The 24,953-nt window shown below is 37.5% G+C and overlaps 2 protein-coding genes across 5 annotated transcripts in view; both read right to left on the bottom strand.

The window, feature by feature from the left end:
- Window positions 1-20,291, bottom strand: part of acvr1c (activin A receptor type 1C) — a 117,174-nt gene extending 96,883 nt beyond the window's left edge. The window contains exon 1 of one of the 2 annotated variants that reach the window (XM_084422349.1): window positions 20,061-20,291. In XM_084422349.1, coding sequence (XP_084278475.1) covers window positions 20,061-20,124 — 64 coding nt within the window. In that variant the 5' untranslated portion in view covers window positions 20,125-20,291. The remainder of the gene's footprint in view (window positions 1-20,060) is intronic. The other variant, XM_084422350.1, reaches the window with a different exon arrangement.
- Window positions 20,218-24,953, bottom strand: part of LOC311298974 (activin receptor type-1-like) — an 81,633-nt gene continuing 76,897 nt past the window's right edge. For all 3 annotated transcript variants that reach the window (XM_084422346.1, XM_084422348.1, XM_084422347.1), the window contains 2 exons: window positions 23,368-23,498; window positions 20,218-21,164 (listed from right to left, as the gene is read on the bottom strand). In XM_084422346.1, the coding sequence (XP_084278472.1) occupies window positions 21,030-21,164; window positions 23,368-23,498 (266 nt within the window). In that variant the 3' untranslated portion in view covers window positions 20,218-21,029. The remainder of the gene's footprint in view (window positions 21,165-23,367; window positions 23,499-24,953) is intronic.

Here is a 24,953-nt window from a genome sequence, read left to right as displayed (position 1 = left end):
ACAAACTTCCAAACATCAAGGCCAAGGTGATGTCTGATATAAAAGATTTCACTTTGGGTGAAAGTCTTTGGGAAGATTTTCAGCCATGCCAGCATCTCTACGACTTGAAGAAGCCATTGTCTCCAAGGTGAATTACCTGCTTACTCCCTCTATCAACAGTGAGGAAGATCCTCTGCTATGGTAGAAACTACATCAAATTAACTTTCCAAGATTGAGCAGACTTGCACAAAAATATCTGTGTATTCCAGCTACAAGCTCACCATCTGAGAGGGTGTTTAGCACAGGAGGGAATGGTGACATGCCAACGTTCATGCTTAAAACCAGAAATGGTGGACATGCTGGTTTTCTCAGCAAAAAACCTTTAAACATTGAATGCAGCTAGTTTATGCCACTGTTCTAATTTTAGTTATTTGAGAGACTTTAGTCTGGGTTGTTTTTTATTGTTTTGATGGTTTGATTACCCACATTAATATTTGTTTTGCCATAGGTCTGTTCTAGAGACATTTTGGCTTCCGACTAAACTCGTTAAATCATCTAAATCGACAACATAGTTACACCCTATTCCGACTAAGCTATTGAAAGAGATGCTTCCAGAGGTCATTGATCCTCTTCTTAATATCATTAATTCATCTTTGTCATTAGGATACGTACCAAAAACTTTTAAGCTGGCTATGATTAATCCAACTTGATCCTGTAGAATTAGTCAATTACAGGACGATCTCGAATCTACCTTTTCTGTCAAAGATACTAGAAAAGGCAGTATCCTCACAACTATGTTCCTTTTTAGAAAGAAATGATATCTGCGAGGATTTTCAGTCAGGATTTAGACCGTACCATAATACTGAGACAGCTCTCATTAGAGTTTCAAATGATTTGCTCTTATCATCCGATCGTGGTTGTATCTCTCTATTAGTGTTACTCGATCTTAGTGCTGCATTTGATACCATTGACCAAAACATTCAAACAGACTCAAAAATGATGTTGGCATTAGTGGAATTGCATTAGCATGGTTTAAATCATACTTATCTTACCGTTATCAGTTTGTAACAGTAAATGAAGAGATGTCTTATCAAAAGTTCAGTATGCGTACCACAAGGCTCAGTACTAGGACCGTTGATGTTCACTCTGTACATGCTACCCTTAGGAGATATCATTAAGAAGTATGGCATTAGTTTTCCCTGTTATGCTGATGATACTCAGCTCTATATTTCTTCATGCCCTGACGAAACTTACCAATTCACTAAATTAACGGAATGCATAGCTGATATAAAAAACTGGATGGCTAGTAATTTCCTACTACTTAATTCTGAAAAAACAGAGATTCTAATTATTGGACAAAAAACTTCCTAGAACCTAGAATATTGTCTAACACTTGATGGCTGCTCTGTCAAGTCTTCTTCGTCGGTTAGGAACCTGGGTGTGCTCTTTGATACCAATCTTTAATTTGAAAGTCACGTGTCTAGTATCTGTAAAACCGCATTTTTCTATCTTAAAAATATATCTGAATTACGTCATATGTTCTCAATGAAAAATACGGACCGATTAGTTCATGCGTTCATGACATTTCAAGACGCGTTCAAGGCTAGATTATTGTAATGCTATTATGGGTGGTTGCCCTGCGCGCTTAATAAATAAACTACAGCTGGTCCAAAATGCAGCAGCAAGAGTTCTTACCAGAACCAGGAAGTATGACCATAGTATCCTGGTTCTGTCAACACTGCATTGGCTCCCTATTAAACATCGTATAGATTTTAAAATATTGCTGATTACTTACAAAGCACTAAATTCACGTCTATTGCGATCTCAAAATTCCGGCCAGTTGATAATACCTATAATATCAAAATCAACTGCTGGCGGTAGATCCTTTTCCTATTTAGCACCAAAACTTTGGAACAGTCTTCCGAACATTGTCCGGGAAGCAGACACACTCTTTCAGTTCAAATCTAGACTAAAAACACATATCTTTGACCTAGTATACACATAACACATTATGGACTTCTATAATTCAATGTTAGGCTGCATAGTTTAGGTCAGCCGGAACCATCATAAATCCTGATGTACTTGTTATATCATAAGAAGGATGGCGTCTACGCTAATATTAGTCTCTCTGTTTATCCCGAGGTTTACCACAGTCCACCGGATTCAAGCTGTATCCAGATCTGATGAAGGACCTGCGCCTGGACATGACGACAACGTCCTGAAGTGTCAACTTAGCTCTCCCTGTGAAGGCCTCCTTCCCTTCCCTTTACCACGTGGCTATGCAGATGCGATAAATAATTCTGTATTATACATTTTTATATCAAGTAGTTTGTTGAGGGTTGATTTGTAAAGAAGGACTACATGCCTGTGCACATATATATTCAAACGCGCATACTGAACTGAACACGTGATGCGCATGTGTGCGACGTCGGTGTTTGCGCAGAGATAACTGATAATCGTTTGCACCTTGGAACCTATTTCCGGGAGTGCGTTCTCGAGCCACCAGGCACTGTTTTGTGGCAGCCGAGCGCGTTGAGGGTTTTCTGTTAGAACGGTGTCGTGTTAGCGGCCCCTAAGTTAATAACTAATGATCTTCGCAAAGGAAGTGAATCAATCAATCAAAACTACCTTTAGCTGGACAATAACTTTATCCTAGAGCTGCTGTAAAGCCAAAACAATCTCTGTTACTGTCATTTCCTATTATCACTGTAAAGCACTAAAGGTGACTTGACTTGACTTCCAACGATTATGAAAACATTATAACATTATAATCTTGTTCACGGTAGAGAAAGATGCATGTAGGCTACACAGGAAAAGTAACCGTGAAGACACTGAATTTAACACAAAACAGCCGTCATAATAATCACAAATACACTTACATTGCTATAAATGAGTTTTTATGAATGAATGGCTTGCTCTAACTGTTGGTCTTCGTCAACAACACACACTTTTGTCATAGAAATGCAAGCCCTAAAAATACAATGCATTAAAATGCAAGCATGGGCACAAGATAATCTAATTTAAATATATTAATATAGTTCATTAATTGTATTATTAATACGTTTACATTAAATAAAAAAAATTAACGAAACACCACCTCTCTCTTATGTATTCTGTGATTGTTTCGGAGCAGCCCAAGCCGTTTCTCATTGCACTGTGTGATACAGACTGAACGGCAGCTCGGGTAAAGGTAAAGGCGATTACAGTGACATACAGGAGTCGTGCATTAGGCATGCACGAGTCACTGAATGACATCGACCCGCCTTCAGATCGCTGAGATTGCATACATTCAGAATGTTTTTAATTTTCATTTGTGTTTGGTGTGTTTACTATTTCTGAATGGATTCCGTATAATAGCTATATGCAGTCCTTTGGCATCTCCCTGTGGTCATGTTTGGTATGGCAGGCTGACTTGTGCTTATTTTTTTAAGTTACTGTATAACTGAGCAGAGTAAGTACTTTTAAGTTGTAAAGAATGTCTGCAGTGCCATTTTTGCAAAGTATGTTTGCAAAAAAGAACACTGAAGGTTTAAATCTATCTTGACTAAATCTATATAAATTTATAACATGGAGTTGAAAAGTAATAGCTTTGTCTTTTGTTGTTTGATTAACAATAATAACTAAGATACAAACACTCACTGCTCTTGAATTAAAAACTTTTGTAGTGTTAATAGGGCTTAATCTATATTTAATGTATACAGAAGGGTTATTTTAAATTTGATTACTTTATTCAATTTCTGTTGTAGGCTATTACTTATTTGAATACCACTGTTAGTACCTCTTCCTGAAAAACCTAAAGCACTGTTTATTTCATTTGTATTTTTGTACTGTTGTATTTTTTGTCAGTTTGGTTTGTAATTAGTTTATTTGTTCTTATTGTATTGCTGACTGTTTACATGTCTTCTGTAACTGTTTTAAGGACTTTTTACTTACATTAACCTAGTATTAGTTTTTGCTGAATTATAGATAATTGTGAAATTTCACTGACATTTAAAATTATTCATATCATGAAATAAGACTGATATCACACACACCAATAATAGTGTTAAATAATCGTGATTTTAATATTGACCAAAATAATCGTGATTATGATTTTTGCCATAATCGAGCAGCCCTAATGTGAATATTATTTTTCCGGTCACCAGATGCCTCTATTTTGCCTCTTTGCATTGGAATTTACATTTTCTCTAATAGTAATATAAATAATAAACATTAATATACGAAATATTATTTTAAATGGTCATTAATGGATCATAATTATTGCACAAATATTATATACAGTGAGGAAAATAAGTATTTGAACACCCTGCTATTTTGCAAGTTCTCCTACTTAGAAATCATGGAGGGGTCTGAAATTGTCATCGTAGGTGCATGTCCACTGTGAAAGACAATCTAAAAAAAAAAAATCCAGAAATCACAATGTATGATTTTTTCAACTATTTATTTGTATGATACAGCTGCAAATAAGTATTTGAACACCTGAGAAAATCAATGTTAATATTTGGTACAGTAGCCTTTGTTTGCAATTACAGAGGTCAAATGTTTCCTGTAGTTTTTCACCAGGTTTGCACACACTGCAGGAGGGATTTTGGCCCACTCCTCCACACAGATCTTCTCTAGATCAGTCAGGTTTCTGGGCTGTCGCTGAGAAACACGGAGTTTAAGCTCCCTCCAAAGATTCTCTATTGGGTTTAGGTCTGGAGACTGGCTAGGCCACGCCAGAACCTTGATATGCTTCTTACAGAGCCACTCCTTGGTTATCCTGGCTGTGTGCTTCGGGTCATTGTCATGTTGGAAGACCCAGCCTCGACCCATCTTCAATGCTCTAACTGAGGGAAGGAGGTTGTTCCCCAAAATCTTGCAATACATGGCCCCGGTCATCCTCTCCTTAATACAGTGCAGTCACCCTGTCCCATGTGCAGAAAGACACCCTCAAAGCATGATGCTACCACCCCCATGCTTCACAGTAGGGATGGTGTTCTTGGGATGGTACTCATCATTCTACTTCCTCCAAACACGTTTAGTGGAATTATGACCAAAAAGTTCTATTTTGGTCTCATCTGACCACATGACTTTCTCCCATGACTCCTCTGGATCATCCAAATGGTCATTGGCAAACTTAAGACGGGCCTTGACATGTGCTGGTTTAAGCAGGGGAACCTTCCGTGCCATGCATGATTTCAAACCATGACGTCTTAGTGTATTACCAACAGTAACCTTGGAAACGGTGGTCCCAGCTCTTTTCAGGTCATTGACCAGCTCCTTCCGTGTAGTTCTGGGCTGATTTCTCACCTTTCTTAGGATCATTGAGACCCCACGAGGTGAGATCTTGCATGGAGCCCCAGTCCGAGGGAGATTGACAGTCATGTTTAGCTTCTTCCATTTTCTAATGATTGCTCCAACAGTGGACCTTTTTTCACCAAGCTGCTTGGCAATTTCCCCGTAGCCCTTTCCAGCCTTGTGGAGGTGTACAATTTTGTCTCTAGTGTCTTTGGACAGCTCTTTGGTCTTGGCCATGTTAGTCGTTGGATTCTTACTGATTGTATGGGGTGGACAGGTGTCTTTATGCAGCTAACGACCTCAAACAGGTGCATCTAATTTAGGATAATAAATGGAGTGGAGGTGGACATTTTAAAGGCAGACTAACAGGTCTTTGAGGGTCAGAATTCTAGCTGATAGACAGGTATTCAAATACTTATTTGCAGCTGTATCATACAAATAAATAGTTAAAAAATCATACATTGTGATTTCTGGATTTTTTTATTTTAGATTATGTCTCTCACAGTGGACATGCACCTATGATGACAATTTCAGACCCCTCCATGATTTCTAAGTGGGAGAACTTGCAAAATAGCAGGGTGTTCAAATACTTATTTTCCTCACTGTAATTCTAAAAAAATCTCCTCAAAATATTAAGTAAATATAATTGAACTAAAAGAAGCGTGTTCAGCCACGTTTGACTGCCAAATGAGTATGAGTGTGACTGTAAGGAATACCTAGGGGTTAAACGCAAGAAAAATATATTCTCTTCATCACACCCATAAATAAAATACTACTGTAAATGTCACAGTGTAATAATCAGTGCACATTATTGCGTTAAAATCGCTGCTTATATAGTGAATCTGCTGTCTTTCCTGCTCAAACCCGTTGAAACCGATTGACAGAGTGGATTTGTTTGGAACTACTGAGAGCTACATGAACCATGTGACACCGTGGTGGCGAAATCAAGGTCATCAGGTTGTCGCAGCTCTCTCTTTCAATGGCTCTGCTGTGGATATACTAAAAATACTGTCTGACAAGATGGCCAATAGAAGCTTAGAAGAAGAGGATTATTCCTGTATGATAACCAAAATCATCCAAGAGTTTCTAAAGAATGAAAACCAGCACTGTAAAAAAAAATTACATCCCCAAGTCAAAAATTTCAAGTGACCGATAACATCTAAATTTTTCAATTAGTCTGACGTATTATTTCTCATTGAGCCAATGTTAACAGACTATTGCAACAAGAATTTCACTTGGGCCAACTGAAAAATTTAGATGTTATCGGTCACTTGAAATTTTTGATTTGGGAGGGTTAGAAATGTTTTACAGTGAGGGATACAAACTCATCAGGGGTGAAAAAGGTGACAAAGATGCGAGAAACAATGTAATATTAGAAACAATGCTAATAGTATAAATTAGATGCCAAATATATTATATTCTTTTCATCTTAATTTATGATTCTGGATAATCTGGATAAAAAAAAAAAAAAATTAAATACAGATCACGGTTCTGAAAACAAACCATTAGACTAAACTAAACAAAATAACACTTAATTGACTTGAGGTTCTGACAAAATGTTCTATTTGATGTTATAAATTAGTCTATTTACAAATGTCTAAAATGTTATAAATCAGTCTGATTTTTATGTTATGTTATCTTATGTTTTACTATTTATGTTTTATGTAAAATCGTTTAAATTAATGAAGACTTGTTTCGTCGAGTTTTTGAACGAATCTGTATCAAATACATTTTAACAGTCACTGGTCGACAACCACTGTAATAGATACAATCTTTATTTGAAGCGTAAAAAGTCTTACTCATTTTGAACACGAATGTTAATAATCTGGTCAGGGTCTGCTAAAAATTGGCAGATGTGCTTCCTCATTGCTGGGTGGTTCTTCTGTCCTTTTAACACAGGGTTTATTTACCCCACATTATTATTTTTCTTGGGTCTGCGCTGTTCCCTTCAAAGCAAACAAACTAGCAAGGCTTTATTTGTTGCTTAGTGACGGTTGTTTTGAAGTAAGCCAGAAATGCCAGGTGCTATGCTCTATATTTAATCAGGCCCAGCGCCACAAAGGGGGATCTTCTTCCACTTATCCGGGGCCGGGTCGCGGGGGCAGCAGTCTAATGGCGCTTTTCCACTGCATGGTACGGCTCGGTTCGGCTCGGTACGGTTCGACTCAGTACGGCACGGTTTGGCTCGCTTTAGCTCGGTTGCTTTTCCACTGCAGTTAGTACCTCTTCAAAGTGGGTGGGACTGATCGTTACAGTTGCCGTCTCTACTACCATGACATCATCATATTAAATGCGAATTTTTCATTCCGTGTTTCCCCATCCACTCCTCGGCAACCAACGAGAGGAACGTCTGCACCTCGTCCACTGACCACGATTCAGCCATTTCTTTTTTTTTTGAAGTTTATACTCTTTTTTTGAAGCAAATACTTTTAAAACAGGTGCTACAGCGTTGGCTGTTGTCTACTGGCTATTTAAATCTAGCGGGTTTAAGTGTCTCATGTCGTAAATACAATGACGCTGGTAGAGATGATTCTGTCTGACCAATCAGTGATCTGCAGTGTTTTCACGTCACATTTTAGTATCGGTACGGTACGCTTGGAACCTCAACAGAGGTGGTACCATTTAAAGCGAGCCGAAGCGAGCCGTACCGTACCGTACCATGCAGTGGAAATGCGCCATAAGTGAGCCGTACCATACCATGCAGTGGAAAAGCACCAAAGCGTGCCGTACCGAACCGAGCCGTACCGTACCATGCAGTGGAAAAGCGCCATAAGCAGAGACGCCCAGAGTTCCCTCTCCATAGACACTTCCTCCAGCTCTTCCGGGGGCTCCAACCACCGGGGGAGGTGTTTCCAGGCCAGCCGGGAGACATAATCTCTCCAGCGTGTCCTAGGTCTTCCCCGGGGTCTCCTCCCGGTGGGACACGCCTGGAACACCTCCCCGGGAAGGCATCCAGGAGGCATCCGGAAGAGATGCCCGAGCCACCTCAACTGGCTCCTCTCGATGTGGAGGAGCAGCAGCTCTACTCTGAGCTCCTCCCGAGTGACCGAGCTCCTCACCCAATCTCTAAGGGAGTGCCGAGCCACCCTGCGGAGAAAGCTCATTTCAGCCGCCTGTATCCGGGATCTTGTCCTTTCGGTCATGACCCACAGCTCATGACTATAGGTGAGAGTAGGAACGTAGATCGACCGGTAAATCGAGAGCATCGCCTTACAGCTCAGTTCCTTCTTCACCACGACAGACCGGTACATCGACTGCGTTACTGCAGAAGCTGCACCGATCCGTCTGTCAATCTCCCGTTCCATCCTTCCCTCACTCGTGAACAAGACCCCAAAATACTTGAACTCCTCCACTTGAGGTAGGAACTCTCCACCAACCTGAAGCAGACAAGCCACTCTTTTCCGACTGAGAACCAATAAAGTCTTTATCTGAATTTAGTCTGACTGCAATGCTATCTATTAGCCTACCTAATGCAGCGACCTACGTGGCGTTTCCTGATGGATCGAGGTTGTTCCTTAACTTCCTTTTCTATGTGCAATTCACACAAGCTCTAAGTGCATGCGAGTACGCGCTTAGAACTATTAATGTCGCTGTCTTCATGAAGTGCTGAAATGTCAATCACTATATCATCATGACATGGCATATAGTCAGGAAAAGAAAACCCAAAAGCAGGAATATGTTAGCCTGGATGCCAGCCGAACTTAGCCCCGCCCACAAAATTTTTTGTTCGGGAAGTTCGGTCTGGACTTGCTCCGTTGAGGAGCTATTATGCCCGAACAAAAATTGTTCGGACCAATCAAATTGTCAGGGCGGGCTTTATACGATGATGGACAGATGAGCAACGTAATCATCTACGTCACCAACGAGCGCTTGGGTTGAATTCGTTAACAACAAAGACGACAGCCGCTTGAGAATTGAGATTTCACGAGTTCACACTTACAAATAAGTCAGATAGAATAAATGCATATTTGACGTGCTTTCCGAGGAGAGGCTCCGGGCTTGGTATTCGGCCCGAACCCAGTACCCCCCCCCCCCGTATTCCTGGCTGTGGAAGAACAGGCCGAGAGTGAGTGGAGGGATGCTGAAAACTGTCAAGGAATGTTAGGTGAGTTGACAGAGTGAATATATGTTTCCTCTCATGCTGATAGGGTAGACATGGTGTTTGATGACAAGTTGATTGGATTGATTATGTGAACGTGCTCCTGCCGAACTTTGTTTATGAAACATCATGTGTAGATTCCGCCATCGCGTCTGTTATAGAAGATATCGACAGCGCATTCATTTTAAAAGAGGAACAGAGAACCGCGATCAAGGCATTTGTCGATCAGAAACATGAATGAAAACTTACTCCGTTGCTCTGATTGGTTGTAGGTCTATCCAATTGAGTGCAGAGGCATTTTCCTTCCTGATTCGGTTGAAACACGCCCCATAATCAAAGCTCAATGGAGCAGTATCAGACTCATATTCTGACTAGAATCTGAGTATGACGACGTCAGGCTAGGAATATGTAGCAAATCAAATTTTATTTTTATGGAGTGGCCTGTCTGAATGTGCGACTCCCGGCCAAATGATGTCCCGGACTGGCATTAGCCTAAATAATTTGTAACTATTCGAAAATATTTGGCAAAATAAAATGGGCCTATAATATTAGTTGAAAAAATTGATGGAAATTAGAAATGTTGTCTTGCAATAGACTGAATGACAGACAGTAAGTTGAAGCTCTAAAATTATTAACTGGAAAAAAAGTAAACTTAAACTAAACTTTAAATAGCAATAGGCCTATTAAAAAAAAAAAAAAAAGGCACATAACGAAATTGCTTAAAATTAAGCTAAAATTACCACGGACACTAAAAATAAAACTAATTAAAAAACTAAATATTAATAAAAGTAAATTAAAAATTAAAATAACACTGCAGGTCTCCACACCAGTCACGTAGCTAACAGAAAACTATGAAAGCCGTGTGACCGGCCAACCGTTCAATGAAAAATGAAAAATTAAATAATAAAACTAAACTAAAGAAATGATTCCCTCTGATCTTCTGTTTCATTAATAAAGTTTGATTTGCTACATGTTCCCTCTTTTGGGTCTTCTTTTCCTGACTATAGGCCATGTCATGATGATATAGTGACTGACATTTCAGCACTCCTCCGTATGTTCGTTTGGCAGGAAGCTAGTTATTTTACTTTATAAAGGTTTAAATATGGATATTTTTCGCACACAAACACATTGCTTCGCTTCAGAAGGCCTTTAATATACCCCGGAGCCCAGTGGAGCACTTTTATGATGGATAGATGCACTTTTATGGACTTAACAGAAACAGCCATTCACTGCCATTATAAAGCTTGGAAGAGCCAGGAGGACATTTATTTAATATAACTCAGATTGTATTCGTCTGAAATCGTTTTTTTTTTTTTGTTCTTCTTTTTTTCTTTTTTTTTTTGGCTCAACCTGGATTTCCTCTGGAAACAGACCCCTGTTTTGTGTTGATTACAGAGCTTATTTTTTTGTGATAATCCAAAAGACAATGTGAAAATCCTATTGGGTTTTTGTTGAGGGAACCAGTGATGCTAACCTCAGGTTAGCCTACAAATTTACGTCCTCCCTGCACCACTCTATTGCCTAACAACAAATATCCTTAAACAAACCAGTGGAATACATTAGTAATCAGTAATCTTGTTAACCTATATTTATAGAACCCATGGCCCGTTGCTATTTGTGCCATGTGATGGGAGGTTTTTAAGTTATGTAAGCAGGTTCTTACTCTCACACTGCAGTGAAAAGCTCTATAATGCAGCTTAGTATAATCTAAGGCTGTCTGTAACACACCTGCATGGCTCTATATGCACTTACTGCCTCTTTCTGCTGCCACAAACACACATTTCTTTTCAATTGAGGTCTACAAAAATTATATAGGGGTGCATCGACTATTATATAAAGTATATACAAATTTCTAAATGTAATGCTGAAAGAAAAAAGACAAACAAATTGCTGTAGAGTAGCAGAACTTTAAACTGCATCATGAAAAAATGTTCTTCCATGTAGTCTTTCAAAATGAAAACTAATTCATTTTAGACAGAACTTCTATTACAATACTGTTACAACCCTAACACCTGTCAACCAATATATTAATCATGGAGATGTAGTGCAAACATAACAGACTGCATCTGGCTGCTCTCTCTCCAAAGTGTTCAGATGTACTCTTGAACCCAAGATCATAAATCTTATGATGCTATCTGGAATATGCTGCCCAAACCAAAAGGGGAGTTTATGTCTTACACATCCAGAGAAAAGCATGCATTTACCTATTGTAGTTACTGTTTGATATGTGACAACATAATTTTAAAAAAAAGATCACTGCATTCTGATGTAACCTTTAATATATTTGTTTTTCTGCACAACTCAAATATCTAAAGATAGGAGTTAAATCAACACATGCAAACACACATTTTATTCTTCATGCAATTGCCCTTTTTGAGTGAAAGTGATGTTTAAACATCTATAATTCACTTACAGATTCAGAAACATCTATAATTCTCTTACAGATATAGAGAGTTTCGGCACAGCATCACCTAGTAGTGGAAAATTGCTATTTTTGCTTATAACTTCTGTACTGTTTGTCCAAAAATCATGACACTGGCCTCTTTACATTCAGTGTGGCATATCAAGTCAAATGACACCCAATTTTTCCATGTATACAAAGGTTACTAGAATAAATACATGTAAATAATGACTAGAGCAGATCTTTAGTAGATAGCTGTGTTTAGGTAAAGATTAATTGCCCATTTTTGCATGTTTATGTTGAAAGTCTTTGGAGTTGCTGCCTAGATTATTTTTGAGAAAACGTGACAAGTCTAAATGGTTATGTGTCTATCCTGTCTACTTGTGATCCGGTTGACCACAACGCATCTTACTACTAGGTGTAAACAGGGCCTTAGTCTAGCACAGTCCCCCTTCCTCTCTGAATCAATACTGCAATACTACTCAATTTTATGAAATTTTAATATCAGAATAATCAGAAATCAGAACATTGATTAAAATGAACTCTGAAAATTAAAAATGTGACATTGTGTTTCCATCACCCTGTTTTTATGCACATTATGAAGTATCGCATCAGAAATGAGAAATGTAAACGGAATATTTCTGGGGGAAAAATCCCTAAATTCGCATAAACGTTTGTCTGTGGGTCCTGTGCAGAGAAACACTGATGTGACTGATAGGCTAATTCCTCAAAATGGGAATTCCCGCTCTTTTTATGGAACCGAACCGGATCATTTGGCTTATCTCAGTAATAAGAGTATACGTTTGCATGTGTCACTCATCTTGTTTTCTGACCCGATATCAAGGATGATCTTTTCGCCACACTGCTCGACCACACACACTCCATGCAGTGACTGAATATTATGTTAATGTAATAGCCAGCTGTATCGAGAGCAGCACTGGTAATGTCATCACACCTGATCACACGCACATAAAACAATCAAAACAACATTCAGTTAGTGACTACATGATGTGTGGCTGAGCAGTGTAGCGAAAGGATAATCATTTTATTCTGTCTTGTATTAATATACAAAAAGGGAAACCAGCTCTCAGATGGGAACTGACTCTTACCGTCAGCTCAGAGTTGAACGATACATCAACTACTCTTTCCGCTGATTTATTGGGTTTTTTTGTTCCGTTTTACTTAAGGCTTGTTCGACTTCATGCAGCGCTGCGTAGACTGATCGGCGGCTGACTTGAAGTAGTGCATGCTGGTTAGAAATTGTGTCCGACTTGAGACAGCGCAGATGCCACGTGGCTGTGACGTATGCCATCAAAGCCACCGAGAACGATTCGAGAGCACCCGGCTGATTCATGCTGTGCAGCTTCTCAAGAGCACGAGCTCTGATGACGGCGTGTGTTCCATGATTCACCGCATGACAGCGATCACAGCGTGTTTCGTGTTTATTCTGAAACTTTTGTTTATTATTCAGTTCCACTAATGCTCACAAATCTGTTTTTTTTTATAACAGTAAAGGCTCTTCATGTAGTCGCAATGTTATATTGTGTTTATCAAAATGAAACTGATAAAAAACATAGACCCAACTTCATTGATAGTATACTCAGAAAACAGGACACAGGTTTAAATAAAATCCTACTATCTCTTGCTTTGGCTACCGTATATAGACCTCCAGGCCCCTATGTTGATTTCCTAAAAGAGTTTGCAGATTTTCTCTCTGACCTATTGGTCAACGTCGATAAAGCATTGATTGTCTGTGATTTTAACATTCACGTAGATAATAAAAATGATGTATTAGGGGCTGCATTTACAGATGTACTAAACTCCTTTGGGGTAAAGCAAAACGGCAATAGACCCACTCATCGTTGTAATCATACACTAGATTTAATTATATCGCATGGAACCAATCCTACTGATATAGATATTCTACCGCAAAGTGATGATGTCACTGCTCACTACCTTGTAACTTGCATACTGCATACTTCTGAAATTTGCCATGTCGTGCTGTGTTATCGGCCAGGTACAGTAGCTGCTCAGAGTACCCAAACATACAAATGAACTAGAGGAAATGACTAGCAGTATGGACACCATTTTCTTGGTAATATTATAATAAAACATGGAATTAGTTTCCACTGTTATGCCGATAATACTCCGTTATATATTTCATCACGCCCAGATGAAATCTCTAAATTATCCAAGTTGACAGAGCGTGTTTAAGATATACAGTATTGGATGACCTGTAATTAAATTCAGATAAGACTGAGGTATTACTTATTGGGTCCAAAAACCTGTAGACAGAATCTCTTAGAATACAATTTGCATTTAGAAGTATGTACTGTAACTTCATCCTCTTCAGTTAAAGACCTGGGTGTTATATTAGACAGCAACTTGTCTTTCGAAAATCATATTTCATGTTACAAAAACAGCCTTCTTCCACCTCAGAAACATAGCTAAGCTACGAATACTAGATTACGGTAATGCATTACTAGCTGGTTTTCCTGCATCCTCAATAAAAAAAAGCTACAATTAGTCCAAAATGCAGCTGCTAGAGTTCTTACTAGGTCAAGAAAATATGATCATCTATCACCAATTTTATCATCTCTACACTGGCTACCTATTAAGTTCCGTATCAATTACAAAGTGTTGCTACTGACCTATTAGGCCCTAAATGGTTTAGCTCCTGTGTATTTAAATTATCTTCTATCGCCTTACAATCCATCACGTTCTTTAAGATCACAAAGTTTGGGGCTTCTAGTAATACCTAGGATATCTAAGTCCACTAAAGGAGGGAGAGCATTTTTACATTTGGCTTATAAACTCTGGAATAGCCTTCCTGATAATGGTCAGGGCTCAGACTCACTCTCCCAGTTTAAATCTAGATTAAAGACACATCTCTTTGGCCAACCATTTATATAATTAATTTCTCATAACCTTATACTCCAGTTATATCAGATCAAATGCACATGATTATCTTTGCTTAATGTTATGAACAGCTGCTACGCTAATTATTTTCCATGCTTTTCTGTTTTATCTCGAGATGCCCATCCTGAGGTAACTAGAGAGTATGTCAACTCCAGTTTGGATCCAGCCTATTATGAAGACTTCAGATACCCTACACCTGTGAAGAGACGGCACCAACTCCTGCCAGGACTTAAGATGACGCAAACAATGGAATCAACATGCAACAATTATATCTACAATTGTCTATATGTCATAATCATTTGTAAACAAACATGTATTAATTACTTCAATGAGCTCATTGTTTCTGCCTTAAATTAATACATTATTATCTAACTGTGTGATTTGTATATGTACATTTCTGAAATACATAACTTGGACACAGTCACCTCTGAAAACAGATCACTCTAAATTGTAATGTAGACATGCATTTTCTGTAAAGCTGCTTTGAAACAATATGTATTGTGAAAAGCTCTAAATAAATGTGAATTGAATTGAATTATGCTCTGAAAGTGTAAACCCATTGAACACAGTAAATATTTTTGCATGAATGGCCCACTGCACCCTACTGTCTTAAATAGTCTTGTGTGTAGAAGGGATTTTGATCAAATGACAGAAAAAAACTGAGCGCCCACATAGCTACAATAAACTTTATAACCTGCAAGTTGATGAAAACGTAATGCGATGCACTTACTTGTTCAGATGTGGCCGTTCTAATGACGGACCAAACAAGGTTAGAAGACTAAATATATTATAGAAAAATGGAATGAAAAGGGCCTTTCACATATACCACATATTACGATCACTTACCTTATGAGAGTAAAAAAAATGTATACAGGGTTTTTTATACTTTTTTTTTTTTTTTTTACACCTGTATGTTCAAACCCGTTTCATTAAACCCTTCCTTTCAGTGAAGATTCAAGATGAACTTTGCTTTAAAAACCACATCTGGGACCCAGAAAAAAAAAGTTTTTGGAATTTAGTTTTTTTCCATGTCATCACACTGTTTAGAGCACAATAAACAAATGGTAAAAAAACATTTTTGAAAAATAATATTTTATTCATACATTATGCTATGTCCTCTGTAGTGGACACCAGGACTAAGTTGTTTAAAAAATAAAATGACATGAAATTATATGTATAGGCAAAACCAATGGGATTTTTTTTTCAATCACCAATAAATTTGGGGGTTTCAGGATTTTTTCAACCAAAATTTGTATAAAGATTATTCTCACCTATGTTATGAAAGAAATAACGGAATGAATTGATACACCATTTTACTTTATGCAATATTTGGGTAAAATGTCCATAAATTAATATTCCCATTCAATGCAATGTATCTATAAACTGTATCTAATTTGCACCTTAATGTGTTCTTGGAGCAACATTTAATGAAAAAAGAAGTGTAATAATTGGAGTAATAATTGGCAACATTTTAATAATAATATCTAATATTTCATAGGAATATTGATGTATAATTTATTTCCATATTCACTTGTTGTGTCTCACAAAATGCCTGATAAACATGATTTAAGTCTTGATGTCCTCTACAGTGGACATGTATGAAATCAATGCCCTGGTCTGTAACAGAATTTTTTTTTTTTTATTTGAAACCCCATAATATTTTCCTGAGATGTTGTTTTATGAAATACAGTTTGAAAAGTAGTCCAATTTAAATTATAATTACAATATATTATCATATTTCCATAAGAATGCTACATTTGATCACTAAATTAATGTCAGACATTTTTAAAGACCAAGGAGTAGTTGTTTTCATGGTGAAACCTCCAAACATTTGGTATCTCTGAAAAGTCCTGAATGTGCTCTTTACAGGACACCCAGATTGTGTCATGTGACATGTATGATGTCAGAGAAATTCACTAAAATATAATGTCCACTACAGTGGACAAAAGTCTATTCTTGGGTCCCAGGAGGTTTTTAAAGGAACACGCCGACTTTTTGGGACTTCGGCTTATTCACCGTATCCCCGAGAGTTAGATAAGCCCATACATACCATTTTCATCTCCGTAACTCTGTCTGACGCACCCACCGATAGCCTAGCACAAAGACTGGAGGTAAACGGCTCCAGCTAGCATACTGCCTAGAGCCCTGCACGGGGCAAAACATCCAGCCCTAACCGAGACCTGGCCCGTGGTGTTCAAGCCCTAATCCGGCCCCAGCCCGAAAACGTCTGCAATTTTTCAGCCCGAACCGACCCGAGACCAACATCAATATCACTTTGAGCTCTCTCTGACACGCGCTCTCTGAGACGCACACACACGCTACTAGGTAAAATTGTATTATAGGCATCAAACATAACTACCACCACCGACAATTATGTCCACAAATATTAATACAGACTGTCCATTACAGAGAAGCATAAGTATGCAGTAGAGAATATTATATAGCCAAATGTGATCCAGCAGTAAATAAAGATTTACGGCCTACCTTTTTTTGATGTCAAATAACTTTACTGAAGAACAACGTTTCAAAGAACTCTTCGCCAACTGGCTAACGTTAAATAATAATAAAAATATAATAAAGAAAAAAAAAAAATCCGTTGACCTGAGTAGGCTCATTCACTGTTTATTCAATCGTTGTGAAGAAAAAGAATAGCATCCACTGTTGAAGGCTTCAGGCTCGGTAATCAAATCAAAACTCTTTCAAAATGCAGCTTTTCCTGAAGTATTGGGAACTTTTAGTAACTCCTTACGCTCCAACTTCTCCCTGATGCTCTGCATGGTCAACTGTCACCTTTGCATTGCACGCGCATCGCGTTACTCGCATGATCGCATATTGCGTTGCATATTTATTAATATTATCAATAACAATATTTCATACAGTAGCATGCACTCTGCATGTACATTATGGGCACGATGAAAGGAGAAAAGCTAAATGAGCCCGAGTCCGACCAAAGCCCAATCTGTAAAAAATTATTTAAAAAATTGTAAAAAAGTAAAAAAATTGACCGACTGCTCCCAATAAGTGACAAAATAACGCCAACATTTTCCTATTTACATGTTGTGATTTGTATAGTCACAGCATGTACAAATAACATGGTCACATATTCTCAGAAGGTGAAGCACTGCTACTTGGGCGGAGTGATTTGCTCGCAGCGCCTGAGAAGCCCCGTGGTGAGGAGCAGAGTTCACTCAGAATTGGAGTAAATCACTCTGCAGAAGTAGCAGTGCTTCGCCTTCTGAGAATATAGTTCCCAGTATGTATACGGTTAGAAGATGGTTATGTCTCATGTGACCTTGTTATTCGTACACGCTGTGACTATACACATCACATCCTATGTAAATAGGAAAATGTTGGCGTTATTTTGTCACTTATTGGGAGCAGTATGCTAGCTGGAGCCGTTTACCTCCAGTCTTTGTGCTAAGCTAGGCTAGCGGTGGGTGCGTCAGACAGAGTTACAGCACGCACGGAGATGAAAAAGGTATGTATGGACTTATCTAACTCTGGGGGATAAGGTGAATAAGCTAAAGTCCCAAAAGTCAGCATGTTCCTTTAAGATTAATTTCAACTGGATCACTAAACATCCACATGGGCCATATTTCTTCTTCCGCTCTTGAGTCTATGACAGCCGAACTGCTTGCGGAAAAGCTTTAAAATTTGGCACACAGAAGACAGTCTGAACATTAACCAAAGCAAATTTTGAGTCTCTAAATTAAACACTCTAGTGCCGCCAACTGTCAAAAGGTGCATTTATGTTTATGCTAATAACTTTTGAACTGTAAGGGCTAGAAACAAAATCATTTTTGATAAAAAAATTAAAATAAAAAAAATATAAAAAAACACACAATACAAACACATTGCCATTTCCTTACAAAACTCAGTACGTGTCTTCGGCATGATGCTTTAAACTAAAGGTACTCAAAAAGTTTTGGGAAAGCGCCACCTTGTGGTCAAAACTTATAATGAAATTTCAAAAATGCTATTAGCTTTTGAATATTTCTCTTCTTATTGTAATGTACGAAGCCCCTAAAGGGACATGGTGTTGGAGAAAATTTGGGATGAAAAAAAAAAAAATTCTAATCTTTTGCATTCTCTCGCAAAACTTTTCAGTTCTCCCGCAAAGATATTTGCGTTCCCTCACAAAACTTTGCATTCCCTCAAAAATGTTGCATTCTCTCACAAAGATATTTAACATTGTCAAAACACAAATGACACGTATTTCCAATCATAGTAACGTAGACAACGAGATACAATCCAATTTTCCTCAAAACAAGCTTAATATATTATAAATTGATCTATATGCGCAAGGCGGCTGAGAGACAAGTCTGAAGGGCTTGCAAGAGGTTCTGAGCACTCAGAATTCTGAGCATAAAAATAACAGGCCTCACACATTCAGCGTGAGATTAACGCAATTGATACTGTTCTCACGCTCATGCCACACATCCATTTTCTCACAGAAAAATCGAGCATTAGAAGGTATGTTGAAACATACAGTACAACTTACCGAAATGTATTATGTCTTATGTAATCGATCAATCTGCGTTTCAACAGCAGAAAGAGGTCAATAAAACAGCTTGAGAACAAAATGTCACACAACGTTACATATACCTCAAGAAAGCCGTTTAATGACCATAGAATTTTAGCACGAAAAATTTACTACAGAGGAGTATTTTGCTAAATACTATATTACATATTTATTATATTTTATTATTAACAATATTATAATGTTATTATTATAAAAACTGTATTATATTAATTTGAGTAGTTAATTTTAACCTTTAAAAATAATACCAGCTGACAGGTCTCCCTATATGTTTACAGCATTAGTTGAGAGACTTTTTTCCTTGAGAAAAATTAACATGTAGATACTTTACCTGATATTTATCCAAATGAATAAGTTTTAAATTGAATAACAGAATCAAATCTCAAGCTTATGAATTGAAATCGTGAAATTCTGTTTAGTTACCAAATGTTTTCACTATCACAACAAGTGTACAAAAAAACAAGTTTTATTTTACAGTTGGCAAAAACAAACACCATTGGTAGGCATCTGCCTGTGCAGTGTGAATTAGCCTTTAAAGATATATTTAATGAGTAAACACCTGTCTGTGCTTTTCTGTGAACTAGACACACATGTGAACACCACCAGACACTAATGTTTTGATCTTTTGACTTTCATTACATAATGCTCAGAGTCCGTCTAAAACAGTAAGTTAAGCATAATCATAACAGAATGTTAGGTCATCTAAATACAGTAAGAAGATTACACACAATGTTGTTGTGACTATGAACTCAACTTTACTTATGTTGCAGTCGCAAATACTTCCATTTTGTCTCAAAACAAGTTTAATAGAGTAGAGAATGAGCTGACGGAAGAAACTGTACCTGTAGTGAGTTCCACAAAAATGAAGAGTAAAAGCGCCACTTCTGAGCACCTGAGATAAGACATGGCATCAGTCACTCTCCGCACATCATTACATCCACCTTTACAGACAAAATGACCATGACTCTAATCTGCTGCATTTCCACAGTGACTGCTAGCATTTCTCCACTCTGAATAAATCCCAGAGCGACTGAACACGTAGAGAGAGACTTAATTGCTCCTCCTCCTGTGGCTCAATGTAAGAGGATTACAGAGAGAGAAAGACATAGATGGAAGGGCGGTGGGTGCACCAGCAAACCTCAACCGCATGACTGGGAAACTCCAATAACCTCAGTAAAGGAAGTGCAAAATTTTTACTTTATTTGTTTGTTTATTTTGAATGAATAATTACTGGAATGAGTTTATGGCTTTTAAGCAATAAAAGACCATTATGTGATGTTCATTATTTTAACAAATACTCAATTGTGGATCATATGGATGAATCTAACAGGTCATTTCTCCCCCCAGTTTTTTTTTTATTAAAGTAAAGTAAATCAACTTTTTTTTTTTGAGGAAAAAAATGTTTAATTGTTATGAAAATAATAAGAAAACCTAAGGAGTATGGATATACATTATCTACATGGGTTTGCAGAGAGTTCCTCAGGGGCTCAAATGTAAAAATTACTAAGTAATTTAAATATAACAAACTCAAACGCCAAAAAAGAACCATCCTCTCACTTCAACTGCTTTATTTCCAGCAACTGTCTCTCTATAAATAAAGATTTTATCTTGGTTTAAGTTTGCATTTGAGGCCACATTCTCATCTGTTTAATAATTGTAATGAATTATGCCCCGCCGTAAACTCAAAATAAATATGATGTGCCTCTATAAGAGCACTAAGTCAGGATAATCTCTTTTTCCGGTTTGTTCTCCAAATGAGACATCTGCTGGGCATGGTTAAAGGCCTTTAGGGTCTTCCATAAGGAAGCAGTTCATATGTCCATTTTTACTTTGTCCAGAGAATTACCAATTTTTGTCAGAGTCTTTTTGATGCGTAATGCTGTAAGTCTGGCTGATGGATTCTGGTACCAACATTCCTTCATGAGTTTAACGATTGATGTTAAAGTCTGAAAAATAAAAACAAAAGGAGACTGAATCAAGCAATGTGAGGGTGAAAAACACAAAGCAACGGAGGTAGGAATCGTCAATAGAAAGAAATAAGAGTGTCACGTGACATCACGCTCTCATAGGAACGTCCACCTGTAGGGCAAAACAGGGCAGTTTGTACTAAGTAATTACGTAGTAACACAGTGATATTGAAAAACCAAAATCAATATTCACCTTATTAATTAATGTTTTAGAATGTCCCAATGTTTTTATTGATTGAAATACTGACTTCTTTTGAGAGGTGATCTAAATATTAATGGCTTGAAACAGACGCAAAATTAACTGGCCTGTGCTGCAGTTCAATGGATGTTTTGCCCTCCAGGTCTCTGTGCCAGTCACTTGACTGAAAACTATGAATAATAATGGATTTTAATATTAGTTTAACTTTATCCATTTATTTGTTATATACATTTTTTAATTATGACACATTTGTTACAATGAAAAATCTTCTCTTTTGGTTTGTCCATCGGGCCATTATATGTCAAAAATTAAATGAAATGTAATACCTTTGATGTGGAAAGTATTTCATTCAATGAATTATCCAATAAAAACCATTAATGCATGGTTATTAAATATAAAACCATGTTTAAATTGTATTTCCAGCAACAACAAAAAAACTATTTTGTAATATATACACTTACTGGGATATATCACTCATAAATGACTGTGATTGAAATATCATACTGCTAGCCTGGAAATTCAGACCTAAATCTGAAAGATTAGTCTAAATCTGAAAGTCTGGCATCGACTAATGAAAATCGACCAGCTCGAGGGACGGCACCAAGCATGCATTTGAAAATCTCACTGCACACAATTGGATAACATGCGATTGGATGACCAATCACAACAAGCCCCATATGCTTAGCTACCAGCGGAGCTAACTAGTAGATTAGACTCTTGCCGTATCCGGTCGGCAAAACAGCAAAAACGTCCTTCTTGCAAAGGAACGATTCGAGTGTCGTCTTCTGTTCCTCTTTTAGATAAAAAGCCAAGTCTAACTTGTTCATTGCACTTGTTCACACCATAACTGGTGTTCATCCACAGCCATCTTGTAATGTTTACTAATGACTTTGACATCTGTTTAGCTCGCCTCTGGCCCTCGCCATCAGATAACCCGATGTGATTGGTGCAGCTCGGATACAAGGGCATATTTAATTAGCATCATTACTCGACGCCAGAGTAAACTCGCTGAGCAAATTCAACTTGTTCTCTCGCGAGAACTCTGGATTTCCAGGGTAAAGAACTGCCGTATCGATCCTGAAATAATTTTGGAACCACACTTTTTGCTTTTAATTTTGACAACCATCTTCTGCTTACTGTGAATTCCACACACATAAAAACTCAAATAAGTATCTAAACTTCCATAAAACTCACTGACTGACAGACTTTCAAATGGTCAAGTGCACTGTGTGTGTGGGACTGTGTGAGCAGTTAAATGCACTTGCATTACTCATTGCTCTTGTCTGGAAACTTTTAGATATTTAATGTACTGAACAAACTCTTTGCTTATTGCTTTTAATGTCTTTCTTTGTTCTTTATTTGTGAATCTTTACTTTTGAATATTTTGAAGCTATATTTAGTTTGTAGGAAAAATGACTTGACTACATACAATTGTTTTAATTTTTCATTTTATATATGAATTTTATAATTTAATAGTATAAATAAATTCAATATTCAATGTAGTTAAATGGGGAAAAGGAAGTGGTATAGCACTGTAATAGAAATTTTTATCTTTAGTTAGTTATCTTTGGCAACAACAATCATTGCATTTCATTGGCATTGGTAATGGCTACTGATGTGACAATGCTAACCCCTAGTGTGTATTAATAAAAACAGTTGGGAGGACAAGATGCATTGAGAATCATTTTGTAATCAAATTGTTAGCTTTGCAATCATAAAAGAATCACAAAGTCAATGAAGATTCATACCGCTAATACAGCCGTTTTCCTAACCAGCAATAACCATGTAATTTCTATTCAAATGTTCTGATTGGCAACATTGTTGCATTCAATGTGAAAAGACAAATTGCTTGCCACTGGATCTTGTTAAGACACTGTGTAATTTTCATCAAAGATTTTAAATTTAGTGTTTACAAACAGCATGACTGATTAACTTGATTTATAAAGGTATATGCACAGGAATCTGAGCAGGTACAGTACTTACTGGATCTGAAAACCATCTGTTTGGGATGTTTGGTCTCTGTTGGTCTGTGCATATCACCTTCTTCATGTCCTCAAAGCTTGGGTCGCTCGGCACTACGTCATGGAATGGGGGCTTGTAATCTTCAACAATACCTGCACAATCAGTGAAGACAAAAACACATTTGGAAATCACACAGAAATAATGATCAGCCAGTATCATCAGATCTTATTATCACAACAGCAGGGGCGTAGAATTTACACAATAACTTGTGGTTTTTATGTATTAATTATTTTACTTAACATATTTAACCAGGAAGCATCTCATTGAGATTAAAAATCTCTTACAAGAGCGTTATGTGAAAAATGCGCAATTCCTGGTACACAAACGGTTAATAAATCTGAGTCCCGCCTCCCAAATCCACTTTTTTTTTCTAACTTGTGAGAGGTTGTGGTTGGTTGTGTGAAGCGGCAAATCTCCTCCGAAACCTATATGCAGTAAGTGAGGGAGAAATCAACAGTTCTGAGCAAGAAAATATGGGGCAAATCGCGTCACATATTGATTATGTTAATATCAATCACATACTGTCAATCACATATTGATTGACAGTGCAGTTTTTTCAATAACATTATTAGACAATCGTGTGATATGTGGCAAACCTAAACGTTTGTGTGTGTGTGTGTGTGTGTGTGTGTGTGTGTGTGTGTGTGTGTGTGTGTGTGTGTGTAACCCTACATTATGGGGACCCCATTAAGATGGCAATATCCGAAATCCTTGTTTTCTGTGATGGGTAGGTTTAGGGGTAGGGTTAGTGTAAGGGTTTGTACAGCATAAAAATCATTATGTTCTATAAAGTCCCCATAAAACATAAAAAACACAACATGTCACTTTTAGTCACCCTAGTCTCATCAGCTGAGGTTGAAATAAGTTTCAGTGCTCTTAGGAGACTGAAAACATGGCTCAGAACAACAGTTGCACAAGTGAGATTTAACAGTATTGCTGTGTGCCATGTCCAACAGGACAAACTGGACTATATTATTGTGAAACAAATAAAACAACAGTTCATTTTTGTTAATGACATGTATAGACGACGTGTTTGGATTCTTCGAATAGCAAGGAACAAGACAGTATAGACATATTGACTATTGCATTGCACTATTAAACTTCCTCCTTGTCATCATTAGTTACTTGTAACATTACATAATTTATTATTTAACATAGGTTATCATTAAGGTCATTATAGACTAAAAACCTTAATATATTATCCTATTCGTTTCCTGAATCCTCAGCTTCTGGGTATGTCCCCACCAATTTCAAAATCAAACCTACGCCCATGCACAACAGTATTACACTGGTTAACAAATTACACAGATAATCACTGAGCATTGATTGTAAGGTGAAAAATTCAGCTTCATCAGGATCGCCAGCAGTGCTGACTATATATAGAGTACTGAAGCCATTAGACAAAAGGGAGCAATAGGGATCCATTTTAGATGAGACATGCTGAGGGCATCAGACAGCCCTCTGAAGACAGTACTGTAATGACCCTTTCAATGTGAAAGGAGCAGAAGCCAAATAACACATGCACCCACAAGTAAAAGCAGACACAG

The sequence above is a fragment of the Rutilus rutilus genome, assembly GCF_951802725.1.
Source record: "Rutilus rutilus genome assembly, chromosome: 10".
Taxonomy (NCBI): domain Eukaryota; kingdom Metazoa; phylum Chordata; class Actinopteri; order Cypriniformes; family Leuciscidae; genus Rutilus; species Rutilus rutilus.
Note: the sequence above shows the minus strand (reverse complement) of the source record. Positions and strands in the feature narration are given on the sequence as shown.